Source organism: Notamacropus eugenii, chromosome 5 (assembly GCF_028372415.1).
Source record: "Notamacropus eugenii isolate mMacEug1 chromosome 5, mMacEug1.pri_v2, whole genome shotgun sequence".
Taxonomy (NCBI): Eukaryota; Metazoa; Chordata; class Mammalia; order Diprotodontia; family Macropodidae; genus Notamacropus; species Notamacropus eugenii.
In genome coordinates this window covers 98,488,932-98,502,876 of record NC_092876.1, presented here as the reverse complement: position 1 = coordinate 98,502,876, position 13,945 = coordinate 98,488,932, and the positions used below count along the sequence as shown (strand labels likewise).

The 13,945-nt window shown below is 39.2% G+C and overlaps 1 protein-coding gene across 1 annotated transcript in view; it reads left to right on the top strand.

Annotated features, from left to right (window-relative positions):
• The first annotated feature begins 396 nt into the window (after window positions 1–396).
• Window positions 397–13,945, top strand: part of ALG5 (ALG5 dolichyl-phosphate beta-glucosyltransferase) — a 45,438-nt gene continuing 31,889 nt past the window's right edge. The window contains exons 1-5 of the mRNA XM_072610387.1: window positions 397–658; window positions 5,958–6,129; window positions 10,246–10,292; window positions 11,391–11,459; window positions 13,423–13,515. Of these exons, the coding sequence (XP_072466488.1) occupies window positions 593–658; window positions 5,958–6,129; window positions 10,246–10,292; window positions 11,391–11,459; window positions 13,423–13,515 (447 nt within the window). The 5' untranslated portion in view covers window positions 397–592. The remainder of the gene's footprint in view (window positions 659–5,957; window positions 6,130–10,245; window positions 10,293–11,390; window positions 11,460–13,422; window positions 13,516–13,945) is intronic.

The window sequence follows — 13,945 nt, the reverse complement described above, 5'->3', positions numbered from 1 at the left end:
GCCAGCACCGAGGGGGCACCTGCCGCCCACGGGGTGACTGCGAGCACCGGCACGGTTTTGGTTTTCTTGTTTTTACAGGTAATCCATTATACACTGTATAAAAGCACCACTTAATATACTCAATTCCTTGGGAGATGGACCAAAATATCCATCTCTCGGAGATATCGCCCCGGGGAGTGAGACGAAGTACGGCCGGGACTGGCTTTAGGCTCCTGGAGCCAGGTCTGACCGAAAAATGGGACGATCCCTTTTCCCTCCAGGAACTTAGTATCTTAAAAAAGAGCCAACAAATCCAAGCCCAGGAGGAGCTCTGAGCTAAGACCATCTAGGACCGGAAACGCTGATGGTGGGCGGGGCAAGAGGCTCGGACTGCCCATGCGCGGTGGGAGCCAGCCTGTCAAAGCGAGGCACATTGCCGACAGGCGGCGCTGTGGGAGCGGGTCGGGAAGCGGGTCTAGGCCAGGCGTCTCTCCCGACGCTGGAGGCGGGGCGCGGCTGCGGGCCGTAGCGGCCGAACTGTCGGCGCTTCCGCTTAGGTGTAGGTGCGGGATAGGGCCAGATCCAGCGAAGCTGCGGGCCCTGGGGATGGAGGATGGTGCCCTTCGTGGAGCAGCCGGCGGTGCTCTTCTTGGTGTTGGTGCCCACGGTGCTGATCCTGGTGAGGAGGGGGAGGGATCCAGGACTCCGGCCCGGCGGGCCCGCCTTCCCCGAGGACGATTCCCCTCCCGGGCTCCAGGCCCTGGCAGCCCTGCCCAGGATCTCCGACCCAAACCCCTGTCTCCAGCCCTCTCAGCCTTGCGAGCAACCCCACTCTCTAGTCCTCACCCTTGGCCCTAGACTTAGAACTGGAAGGGACCATTTTACAGATGGGGAAACTGAGGCCTGGCGAGAAAGTCACTTCAGACTCAAAGTCATTAATTTTCAGACGCAACTTCTCTGCCTCCAAATCGGTGCCCTTTAGACCCCACCTTCCTGCCTCTCTTCTCTCCAGACTAATTAGCACACCCTCTGTTCTGGATCCTGTGACCCTGAGATGTTTCCTCTTCATTTCTTGGGCCGCATGCTCCAGTCTTTGTCCGCATTGCCTAGGAAAAGTGATGGCAGGACAGTGCCAGAAGTAGCTCCTTAGTAATAACTGAAGGGGAGATGAATAAGTCAATGAACGAATGAACGTAAGAAAAAGCTCTCCTGTGCTAGGTAATGTGCTAAGAGGAATGAATGAATGAATGTGTGAATAAATGAAGATAATCCCAATTGGAAGAAAGAAGAGGTAGGGGTGCATTTAGACTATCCCATATGTTTAGAAGGAAGGAGAGAAAAATGAGTTTTAATTTGGACATGCGGAGTTTGGTATCCCCTTATAAAGACCCCCGATCTCATTGTTATAAACTGTTATAAGGAGTTTATTCTTGTACTTTCCACTCTGGTAGAATAGATACTTCTAATAAATTATGAATAATTTTAAAAGGAAATTTTGGCTAATGTCTGTAATAGATGGTACTGAAATGAATCTTTCTAAAGAGTAATACTCTAGGCAGTGTGTTTAGTAAATGCTGAGTCCATTTAGTAAATGCACTTCTCAGTTCTCCACTTCCAGTGTAACTGGAAAAGGTCCTCACTAGATGAAGCAATGTACATAATTATTATCTCAGTATCTTGGGACTTGTATCTGGGTAAGAGATGAATTCTAACAGATCATTTTGTCAAATTGGGCAGTATTAATTTTTTTCCGGTAACTTAAAAGGCATACCTGTTTGGAGCTATGAAGAATCCAGCATTTGCCCCACTCCTCAAATTGAAGTCATCACACATTGAAGAATTATCAACAACATTTATTTATGAAACATCTTATGTACTATGTATGCTATGTCCTAAGAAAACACAGAGGGAGAAAATCATCTTTAATAATCTGCAATAGAAAAGCCAAGGTATTGCCTCAGCTACTGACATCTAGGGAAACACTACTTTTTCCTTCCTCAGTTCTTGCTAGACCTGTTACTTCTGAGAAAGGGACATAGGAAAACATTAAAGGAGCAGAGATTGGTTACAGAAGAGGAGGGATCTGTCTTCCCTTTCTCCTGCTGCTAGGGATCCTCCTGTTGGTGGCTGAGAAAAGCAGGTGGACCCAGGAGAAGGCAAGGGAGTAGGACTGCTAGTCTTGGGGGAGATGATACGGCAGATACCTGTGAGCACACGCACACTGGACTGGTCCAGACTAGATGCCCCAGAAGCATGTTAATCTTGATAGGTCTAAAACTGAACTCGATATCCTTCCTCATAAAGATTTCTTTCTTCCAGTCTTCCTTATTTAGGTTAAAGGTTCCATCCTTGTGGTTTCTCAGCTTCATAATCTTGGCATTATACTTTCCCCTTACTTGCCTTGACCCCACAAATATCCAGTCACTTGCCAAACTTGCCTTTTCTGCCTTTACAACATATCTCACATCTGACTCCTTCACTCACACAGCCATCACCTTCAGTTTTCCCTAGATATCTTCTCATGTTGCTTCTATGTTGTGCTGTGCACCAAAACCTAGCTCTCTCTGTAAGATGCTGGATTTTCTGACTTTTTTTCCAAATCTGGCTACTTATATGTCACAACCCCAAACATACAAGACCAGGAGGAAGAATTGGCATATTTCTTGCTCCCTAGTATTCTCTCTGCCACTGTCACTCAACAGCCAACTCTTTTTCCTTTAAGGCTCATTGTGTTATCCTTATGACTGAAATCTCTGGAACTCCAAGACATTCTTTCTTCTCCCTAATAAGTTCAGTGCCTGGCTTATAGACCTCTTCATCCCAGCCTAGCCTCACATGACTTCCCAGTTCTTCTGATTCAGCTCCCATGATCTGTCTCCGGCTTACTTCAGCGATACACAGGAGTGTTCATACTTTAGCTTAATTTACTCCAGTTCAAGAATCTCTAATTATGGCTTTCCTATCAAGGAGCTTATATTCAATTGGAAACTTACATTCAGTCCATATAATGAGTTGTGTGAATTAAAGTGGATAAACTTTAAAGCTGTACAAACAGTATTTTACATTTGGGCCATTATTTCTTGATCAAATGAATCTAGACAAAGATAATTAATTGATTCAGCAAAACAACTGTTCTGTGTATATCATCATGGTAGGTGCTGGGGTTGTGGTCTAAAAGCTCAGTCATGGATCACTGGTTACCAGAGAAACAAGGCAGCAGCATACACAGTGGAAAGACCATCTGGGTTCAGATTTCACTTTTGATACTTGGCAAGTCACTTAGCATCCTTAGGCTTCAGGAACTTAGACTAAATGGTCTAGGTACCACTAGATGGAAGTGGAGGTGAGACTACATTCCAGACTGTGAGGGGATATTGTGTACAAAGACATGGAGATGGAATTGGAATGTTATGTATGAGGAGCAGCTAGTAGGCCAGTTTTGCTACATAGTACAGTACATAAGTAGAAATTATATGAGGAAATATAGTCTGAAGTCAAATGAATGGCATTAAATGCTAAGCTGAGGAGTTTACATTTTAATCTAAGGCAATAAATAACTATTGAAGAATCTTGAGTAGGAAAGTGATACAGTCAGATCTGTGTTTTAGGAACATTATTTTGGAAATAAATGTGGAGGGTGAATTGAATAAGAGAAAGACAGAAACCAGGAATTCCAGTTAGGAAGCTATCACAAAAGTCCAGACAAGAAGTAATGAAGGCTTGAACTAGGGTAATGGATGAAAATAGAAAGTATGGAGTAGATGCCAGAGATGTTACAGACATAGAAATTTGAAACTAGCTGGATATGAGTGGGAAGGGAGCATAGGGAATCAAGGTTGACCCTGTGTTACAAGAAGATTGATGGTACTTTCGACGGAAATAATAAAGTTCAAAAGAGAGGTGAGTTGGGGTGGGAGAAAGGGAAAGAAAAATAATGAGTTTTAATTTGGACATGCGGAGTTTGAGGTGCATGTAGTCATCTAGTTCGAATTATCCAGGAGGCCGTTAGTATTATGGGAATGGAGCACGGGAGAAAAACTGAGGATGAGAATACAGATCTGAAAGTTACCTGCACAGAATGGTTAATTGAAACCATGAAAGCTGATTAGATTGTTGAGAGAGAAGAGAAGAGGCCCTAGGACAGGGTCTTTAGGTGTACTCATAGGTAGAGAGAGGGACATGGTTGACAGTACAATAAAGGAGACTGAGATAGAGTAGTCAGATAGGTAGCAGTAGAAACAGGAGAGAACATCACAGAAACCCATACAGGAGGGTCTTTCCAGCTATCACAGAAGTGGTGGTCAGCAGTATGATATGTTCCAGAGAAGCCAAGAAGGATGAAGACTGAGAAAAGGCCACTGAATTTGAGAAATAAAAAAGAAAAAAGACTAAAAATTAGCTCAGGGTTTCAAGCCTAGGTACTTAGAAAGTATCATAGTGCTGGTAACAAAATGTGGAAACTTGAGTTGAGACAGTTATACAGGGGGATTCAATAAATTCAATTCAGTAAATCTATTGAGCAGCTACTATATGCATTCTGCTGAACTCTGGACATGCAAAAAGAAACTTGACCTAGACTTTCAGGGAGCTGAGGATCTGATGAGTGAGTGGAAGGATAAACAAAAATCCTGCAAGGGTAAGAGTAGATAAATACAAAGGTGATGTCCAAGCAAAGGACCAGAAGAACTTTGAGGAGGGGAGGGTGTACTTTCATCTGGTCTCCAAACAAGACAAGAATCAAGGAAGACTTCAGAGAGAAGATGACATCTGAAGAGTTAGATATTAAAGGACGGGGAAGTATTTCAACAGGTGGTTAGGGTCAGAGCAGGGACAGGAGCCCATACCAGGTACGGGGGTGGCATGAGCAAGGACACAAAGTAGTTCCATTCATCTGAAGCACGGATTACATGAAGAAGAGTGACATGAGGTATGATTGGACAGGTAGGAAGGAGCCAGCTTATGAATAAATTTGAACCCCAGAGTAGGACTTTTTTATTATTATTGTTTAAACATAGGAGTGTTATAGCACCCATAGCAAAGTGTTAGATCGCTTAGGCAGTGGTGTGGAAGGTGGATCAGAAAGGAGTCTGATGATGAGAAGACCAGTTAGGAAAAAATTACAGTAATTTAATCAAGGAGAGAGTGCCTGAATTAGGATGGTTACAGTGGGGTAGAGGAAGGGCCAAATGTAAGAAATAATGGGAAAGTAGAAATGATAGGACTCGCCAACTAACTGTATATGTGGGTAAGAGACAGAGGGAAGTCAAAGATAACTCTCAGGTGGAAAACTTAGGAGCCTGGGACAATGATGGTGGAAGGATTACAATTATTCATTGAACCTGGCCATTAGTAAGGAGTAGAAGTAAAACATGAGGAAGGAAGAGTAGATTCTTCAGACATTTCCAGGTAATATACTTAGAACTAAAAGATGACACTTCTGGAGAGCAGAAGTAGCAGTGTCCAAAGGGAAAAGAACACCATCGAGAGCAGTTCTTTTGGAAGCTAACAGCAACAGTGTATCTTCAACCTTTTGGGGCAGCACATTGGGGTGTCCGTAATTCCCTCTGCAGCTAGGAGGTGCAACGAATAGAGCTCTGGATCAGGAAGCCCTAGGCCAGTTATACCTTCCTAGCTTTGTCACCTTGGAGAAGTACTTTAATTTCTGCCTACCTTGGTTTCCTCATCTGTAAAATGGCAATGATGGTAAAACCTAGCATCTAGGGTTGTGAGGATAAAATAATATTTATAAAACACTTTGAAAATATTAAATCACACTATTGATATTAGTGGTTATTGCTGTTAAAGAATCCTAGAGTGAAGGTTAGCCTTTATTTCAGTTTTATACATCACAATAGGATACCAGAATTGTGTAGCCATATTCTATAAAAACAGATTGTGGAAATTGTGTTTTAACTATATCCAACCTAACAGAGAAAGACCAGAATGTATTTAACTTCATGTTTTTATTCTATTTTTAGATTTCTTTAATTGTAATTCGACGTGTTTTCAAAATTCAAAACATTTACTGGCACAAGGAAAAGAGTTTCTTTTCAAATGCAACTGGCAAGAAGGAAACTTTATATACTATACATGACTCACCAACTAAGCAGTTATCCGTTGTCGTGCCTTCGTATAATGAAGAAAAACGATGTAAGTACGATTTGGTTTTGGTAGTGGGAAGAAACTTAAGGTGGAAAGAACTTTTGCATCCTGGCATTGGATTTCATTCTTTTCCAGTATGACAATAACTATTAGACAAGTATAAAATAGTTATTAAAAAGTACTGAAGTTTTACAGAATGCCTATTTCATTGAAATTATTGTTAAAATGGTTCCTTGAAATATTATTTGCTTCAGTTTTCCTATGCTTCTCATACGAAAAAAGACAGAGATTTGAATTGCTCTTCTATCTGTAGCATGGTGCTAAAAAACACTGGACATGGGAGTGTGACTTGCTCCCTGCCTTTCGGAATATGACATTCCAGTTAGGAACGCAAGACATGAACGTTGAATCATAATTGGCATAAGGACTAAGCTTGTGATTTCATTGATATGGGAACTCCCAAGAGAGGAAACTCCTTCTACCAATTCAGATTAAAACACCTTATCTGCATTTTATCTTCTTGCTTGCTCAGATTATTGAGACATTAGACTATTTAGCTAGAGTAGCAAAGCCAGTATATTTCCGAGGTGAGACTTGAATCCAAGTGAACCCAAGTCTTCCTGCCTTTGACAACAACTCTCCCTTCACTATACCAGCTTCTCTCTTAAATAATGAAGTCAACTGAATTCAGCAAACTCCTGTTAAGCTTTCTTGTTTGTAAGACATTGTGCTAGACCAACATATAACATGTAATATATAAAAAGATAGATTTCCCAGTGAGAAAACCAGTTTGGCTAGATCGCAAAGTTGGTGCTGGAGGCCATTGGGAGGTAGGTTAGGCCCAGATTTAGCAAGCTTTGAATATTAGACTGAGGATTTGAGACTATCAGAGTCATAAAAGATTTTAAGAAAGTTGCTTTCATGAAGTTGACATTTTAGGAAATAAAATTTATTATAAATAAATAAAATAAATTAAAGGAAATTGAGGCCAGAGGCAGGAATACCAGTCAAGAGGCCATTAGAATTTTATAGTTGTTTATCTCACTATGGAATCCTGTCTATAGTCAGGGCCTAGAAAGGCAACTCTGAAATGACCAAAAGTAAAGAGTTTCAGAATCAGAGTGCCTCTGTCAGTCTTTGATATTCTCTAAGGAGAAAATCTTAGATGAGAATAATCAAGATTAATTTTTTTTAAATGTTTCTTTCAGGCTTGTGCATAAAACACAGGATTTTATTCTCCATGGGATAAGGGGTGGGGAGAAGGGAGCAAAGGTGTTCCAAAAGTTAGTGACTACAAAGCAAACAAAATGTTACGTGACTTTCACCTTGATTATAACTTTATTTTATAGTTGTAAAATCATTAGTGCCTGGACTAGGGTGATGATAGCTGAAATAAATATGAAGATTTTGGTATAATAGAAGGAGGAATAGCTGAAGATCATTTGATCAGTAAGTATATATTGAGCACCTCCAGTGTGCTAAGTGCTGGGCCTCCAGGATTATAAACATAAGTCCCCAGAAGAATTGGAGAGCTTTTGATCCAAGCAGGAAAGCTACTTTTCCAAGGATAATGTTCTCATAGAGTTGTAATGTTTCCTCTAAGATTTGCTACAGTATCTCCAAAGGAAGAGAAATAGACACAAGAAGCAGCACCTGGTATAGACCCTAAATTCATTAGCTTGGTTGAGAAGAGGTAATATTTAGACAAAGAAGTCCCTTCAGGCAGAAGACTCTTAAGACAGAGTGAAGACAAGGAAACTAATGAATGAAACAAATTTGATACAAATAGGTGGGAAAGATGGTTTTCATGGCAAATGAATTTCAAAGTGCAAACTGGATTCAGACCCTTGTTTGTAAATGTTTGCATGCTGTCTCTTCCATTAGATTGTGAGTTCCTCAAAGGCAGCAACTGTCTTTTGCTTCTTGCTACCCTTAGCACTTAGCACAGTGCCTGGCACATAGTAGGTTTTTAATAAATGTTTTTGATTGACTGACTGACTGACTTCTGGCTTAAAAGAAACTTCAGTTTCGCAGGTGGATCATTACCTCAATCTGTTCTAGGTGGATGAGTCAAGAGCCCTTTTCCCTTATAAGAGAGAAGTTATTCCTAGACTGATTTGGAGAGAAAGGAGGCAGACATTTCAAAATTAATGAAAAAGGAAGGCTTCTCTTTTAGATTAGTCCAAAGACTAAGATAATTTTAAAATGTTTTCATAATATTTCTAAAGGGCTGGAAGAAAAAGCTTTAGTGTCCTTCCAAACCCACATTTCTTATCAGTTGCTATATCTTGTTTCTTCCTACACAACATCCATCTCCTCTCTAGTCATAAGGACACCACCTGTTCCAAGCTCTCAGTCACCTCTTACCTGAACTATTGCAGTAGTCTCATAATTAAGCCGCCTCCCAGGTCTCCCCTCTCCAATCTATCCTTCACACCTCTACCAAGTGATCTCCCGAAGCACAAATCTGATCATGTCCCACTTCTACTTAATAAATGCCAGTGATTTCCTTTTTGATTAATATTTGATGCCCTTCGTATCAAGTACGAATTCCTCTTTGGCTCTTTGCAACCTAAGCTATCTTTCTAACTATAACTCCCCTTTCTAAATTCTGTTCCAGTCAGTCTGTTTTTGCATTCCTCACTTCCTGCATTCCACCATTCACCTGCATGACTGCAGTGTTCTCTCTCCTCACTTCTGCCTCTTAGAATCCCTAATTTCCTTCAAAACTCCACTCACATGCTACCTTTCCTGGTCCTACTAGCTACTACTCCTTTCCTCAAAATTACCATGTATTATTTTGTGTATACCTATATACAGAAATGTTTCCCCCTATAGAAAGTAAGCTTAAGGGAAGGAGCTGTTTCACTTTGGATTTTGTATGCCTACAACCTAGTGACACATAGTTGGTGCTTGTTGGTTAATATTATTGCAAAGAAAATTATATAGATGCTTAATTTTTGTTCTCTAGGATTCTTTTTTTTTTTTTACTATATAGAAAGATCATAGGAACATGAACACATGTATAGAACATGTAGAAATTAGGATTAAAAAGAGATAATTTGATATCTGTAAATAAGGATAGCTATTAGTACATTCATTTTTTTAAAAATGTGTTTTTATGGATGCCTTTTTTTTATATCACCATGGTTTCTGCAAGTATCAACCCATCTCCTCCCATAGAACCATCCCATACAACGAATAGTACTTTTTTACGTAGAGAAAAATAAGAGGATAAAATCAGCATAATTGAAAAAACCTGAATGTACATTTTTGGACCAATTCACTAACATTTTATTTAGAATTGTATTGTGAGGAATTCATTTGTTTTCTTTAGATCTGCTACTTTGATCCTACGACTGATGTGAAATAGGGTATCTTTTAAGGAATATAAAAAGAATGTCTTTATGAAATTCATATGTATTATCTTACTGATACTCTGTGATGACTAACCAACTAAGAACAGATAAAACAACTGATTACAGCTGATGAAAAAAACATTTGCTTGATCTTAATTAAATTTCTAATCTCCTTTTTATTTGACTTTATCCTTGCCAGATAAATCATATGCATATCAAAAGCCACTGCATTTTAGCAGTAAAGGATAGAGAAATAGGCATAGAGGATGGAGTAGAATTCTGTATACATACTGACAATTTGGGAAACGTGGACACTTTGTAAAGATTTTATAGTTTAAAATAATTCTTTTGAAAAATTTGCCTGTTATGTACAAAGCACTTTGATATGTTCTGGGGATACTGAAGCAAAAATAAAACAATTCCTGTCTTGAAGAAGTTTATATACTACTGAATCAAGAATTTTTATGGTCTGAGGAGAACAGCATTTCCTAATGATTATTTAAGATATGTTTCATTTGAGTGAAGATCCTTTAGTATGACCCAGTTATCTTACTTCTCTCTGTGCCTACAATGTATCCACTAGCAGAAGGCAGATTCTTCCCTAGTAGCAAGTTAAATAGGTTCTTCTGAAATCCTTCTTTTTCAAGCAGGTGAATTTATAACAGCTCATCGTCCAATTGATTTGTGAGGCTTCAGCATGGTACTTACTAGGTATTATTGTATTAAAGACATCCACAAAGCTATTACTGACTTATTGACTTGGTAAATAATTTTGGGAGCAATAGTTAACTACTTTTTTTTTCAGTGCCTCTGATGATGGATGAAGCTCTGGGATATCTAGAGATGAGACAGGTAAAATATTTTCTCATTCAAAACATAAGGTCTTTTAATTAGTTAAAAAAAACTCATTGGAGTAGAGGTAGTCTTTATGACTTTTGGGTCAGAGGCTAAATTCATCCCAAGTAACAGTCCCTGGAAAGGAAGCAAGATTCCTGTGCTAAGTTGTATACAGAGAATGCTCCTTTAGGCACTATGGCAAAACAAGCATGTAGATGATTCTCTGTACTTCTAATTGAAATTGTAAAGTATATCCTTCAGAATTCCTTCTTTGTAACCTCTTCTACCTCCTAATCCTTTTCATCCTCAAGTACTGCACCTTCTGGCTCCTTATTTATTAATAAGGTGAACCATTCTGTGACTGCTTGTCTTTGAATTTCATTTGGGTTAAGGCATGCCAGCTTTAATATGAGGAAAGTTTCTGTTAGGGGAAGAAGAGTGGCTTTATTGATGCCTCCTCTTCCAGCCAATGTCACTCTACATATCTAGAAACTGAGTAGATTGCCCTAGATGTCCCGTGATGTCCCTTCTTCAGCTTAAAATCTATATTCTTGCTCCTATTGCCCTATCAAATGCTCAGAGTTGGTAATTTGGCACCTGCCTGGTGAATAATGGGGTTCTATATGATTTTTTTTTTTTACTTAATGAATCTCTCCCTTAGATTTTAGAAGTGTTTTCCCTTAAATAATTCTTTATTTTTTTCTTCATCTTCTTTAACTTAAGCATCTATTGGAGGATTCCTTTAAGAATATCCATGTGTTTCATGACTTGAAATATGATATTATATTCGGAAGGAATATATTATTTGTATAAATTTAAACACATTTTCTAAAGAAAACCAAAAATTAAATTATTTCATTGCCTATCCTAAACAAGAGAGACAGCTAATCATTAATCATTTCTCTATCTCCTTGCCTAGCTGCCTCTCTTTCTTCTTGCTATTATCTCAGTATTATGTATATGTATGTATATCATTATTCTTATAAAGATACTTTTAGTTTAATTTAAAGTGATTATCCTAGGTTATTAAATAAAATTGTTTTCAAACTCCTACCAGGATTTCTTCTAGGGGCAATTATGCTAAATTGTGTGTTCCATTTTTATTTTTTGAAGAAACAAGATCCTTCATTCACATATGAAGTGATCGTGGTTGATGATGGCAGTAAAGACCAGACTTCACAGGTAAAGAAGCAGCTTTGTGTTACTTGATCTAAGAAAAATGTGACGTTAAGCATAGTAATAATAGCTAGCATTTATATAATGGCTGCTACATACTAGACTGTGTGCTAAGTGCTTTACAAATATTATCTCATTTTATCCTCACAACAACCCTGGAAAGTTGGTGCTGTTTTTATCCCCATTTTACAGTTGATAAAACTGAGGCAATCAGAGGTTAAGTGACTTGCCCAGAGTCACAGAGTAAATGTCTAAGGTCATATTTGAAAGCAGGTCTTCCTAACTTGAGGCCTCGTGCTCTGAAATATGGTGCCACCTGGTTGCTCCATTTTAACTCACCAAGGTTCCCTGTATATTGGTCCACTGCTCTCCACTTAACCTATAAGTATTGGGGAAGGAACAAGGAAAAGTTTCTAGTAAGGGAAATTTTTACCCTCAGTCCCACTAGGAGTAATACATACGGAAGAATGCTAACTGTTGTGCTTGGAATTTATTCCTTCTTTGAATACCTCCCTCTACCATGAGCTATAAAGGCTATTACACTGAATCAGACAGGTGATCAGTGCTGACCCTCTGGTGCTAGCATGGTGTACCTATGAATTGAGAAGAGAATAGGATTGTGCACAATGTGGAGACAAGTTGACAAGATTTGTCAACTGATTAGATATGGAAGATAAAGGAGAGGGAAAAATAGTGATTCCCAGGTTGCAGCCTGCATGACTGAGAGAATGGTGGTGTATTCAATAGAAATATCAGAGCTTGGAGAGAGAACAGGTTTAGGGGAGAAGATGATGGTCTGTTTTGTATGTATTTGAGATGGCAACAGTACATTCATGGAGAGATATATAGCAGGAAATATATAACACTGCTATCTCAGTGAGGGGTAAGAGCTAGAACTGGAGATTTATTAGTTGTTTGAACAGAGATGTTAGTTGAACACCTGGGGTCAGATTCATTCATTTATTCAATGAGTATTTATTAATCAGCTACTGCTATGCCAAGCAGTGTGCTTCCCATGAGAGAACCTATGGTGATGAAATCATCAAGAAAGTAAAAAGAGAAGAGAGGAGAGAGTCCAGAAAAGTTTTGTGGCAGAACCACAAGTGGAGTGTGGCACATGGATAACGATTCCTCTAAGCAGACAAAAAAGGCAGGGGGTCAGGCGGGTAGGAAGAGGGCCAGGAGAAAGCTGTGTCTTGAAATCCAGGCAGAAGAGAACCTCTCAGACAATAGTTCTTAACCTGGAGTCCATGAACTTTGGGGGAAAATATTTTAATAGCTGTATTTCAGTATCATTGATTTCCTTTGCACTTTGTATATTTTACTTTATACCTTTGAAAGTATTCTGAGAAGGGATGTTTAGGTTTCACCAGTTTACCGGTGGGGTCATGACACACAAGTAGAAAAAGGGTTAAGAACCATGCATTAGAAGGGCAGCTAACAGTGTCAGATGGGCTATAGAGAGGTCCAGGAAGCCAAACACTTAGAAAAGGCCATGAGACTCTGCAGTTAAGAAATACTGAGAACCATAAGAGAGCCATTTCCCTTGTAATAAGGTCAGAAGTCAGATTTCAAAAGTGAACAGGAAATAAGAAAGTGGAGGCAATAAATGTGACCAGTTTTTCTTGTAGTTTGCCTGAGAAAGAGATGAGAGATACAGAACAGTAGCTTAAAGGGATGATAGGACCAAAGAGAGGATTTTTTTTTTAATTTAAGGATATGATCACCAAGGGAGGAAATGTAAGAGAAAATCATGAACAGCACTTTGAGCAATCAACACTCTTTAGAACGATCTAGATGATGAACCAGCAAAGAATGCCGAAAGGGACAGTCCACAGTTAGGAACTGAAACAAGGGAAGGCAGTATCATGAAAGCCCCAGGAGGAGGGAATGGTGATCATGTACAGTATATACTAATGGTTTAATGGTAACCCAAATTAATCTTTTATTACTTTTGTGTACTCAACAGGTTGCTCTTAATTATTGCCAAAAATATGGAAATGACAAAGTACGAGTAATAACACTGCCAAAAAATCGTGGGAAAGGTGGAGCTGTCAAGATGGTAATGAATACTTTTATTTAAAACATGAGCAGTCTTAGTAACCTGTACTGCCAGTCATAGAATGTGTATATTCTATAACTAGCCAGATGTGTCCCAAAGTTTCTGGTTCAGTAGAACATGTTTCATAATGAAAATTAATGTTTAATATCCATCTTGATTTGTTTCACATTAGCTTATCAGGAAGGATTTTGCTGCATTAATAGAAATTGTGTCCATAATGCAGAAGATGTATAACTGTGTGGTGTGACCATATGTAGAGTGCTCTGTCCTATTGTGCAAATTATATTTAGGAGAGATTTTGACGAGCTAGAGCTTGTCCAGAAACGGGTGATTAGGATGTTGAGAACACTGGACACCATTCCAGATAAGGAAGAGTTCGAGAAACTGGAACAGGTGTAGGCTAGAGTACCTAAGATTTAGGGGATAACCA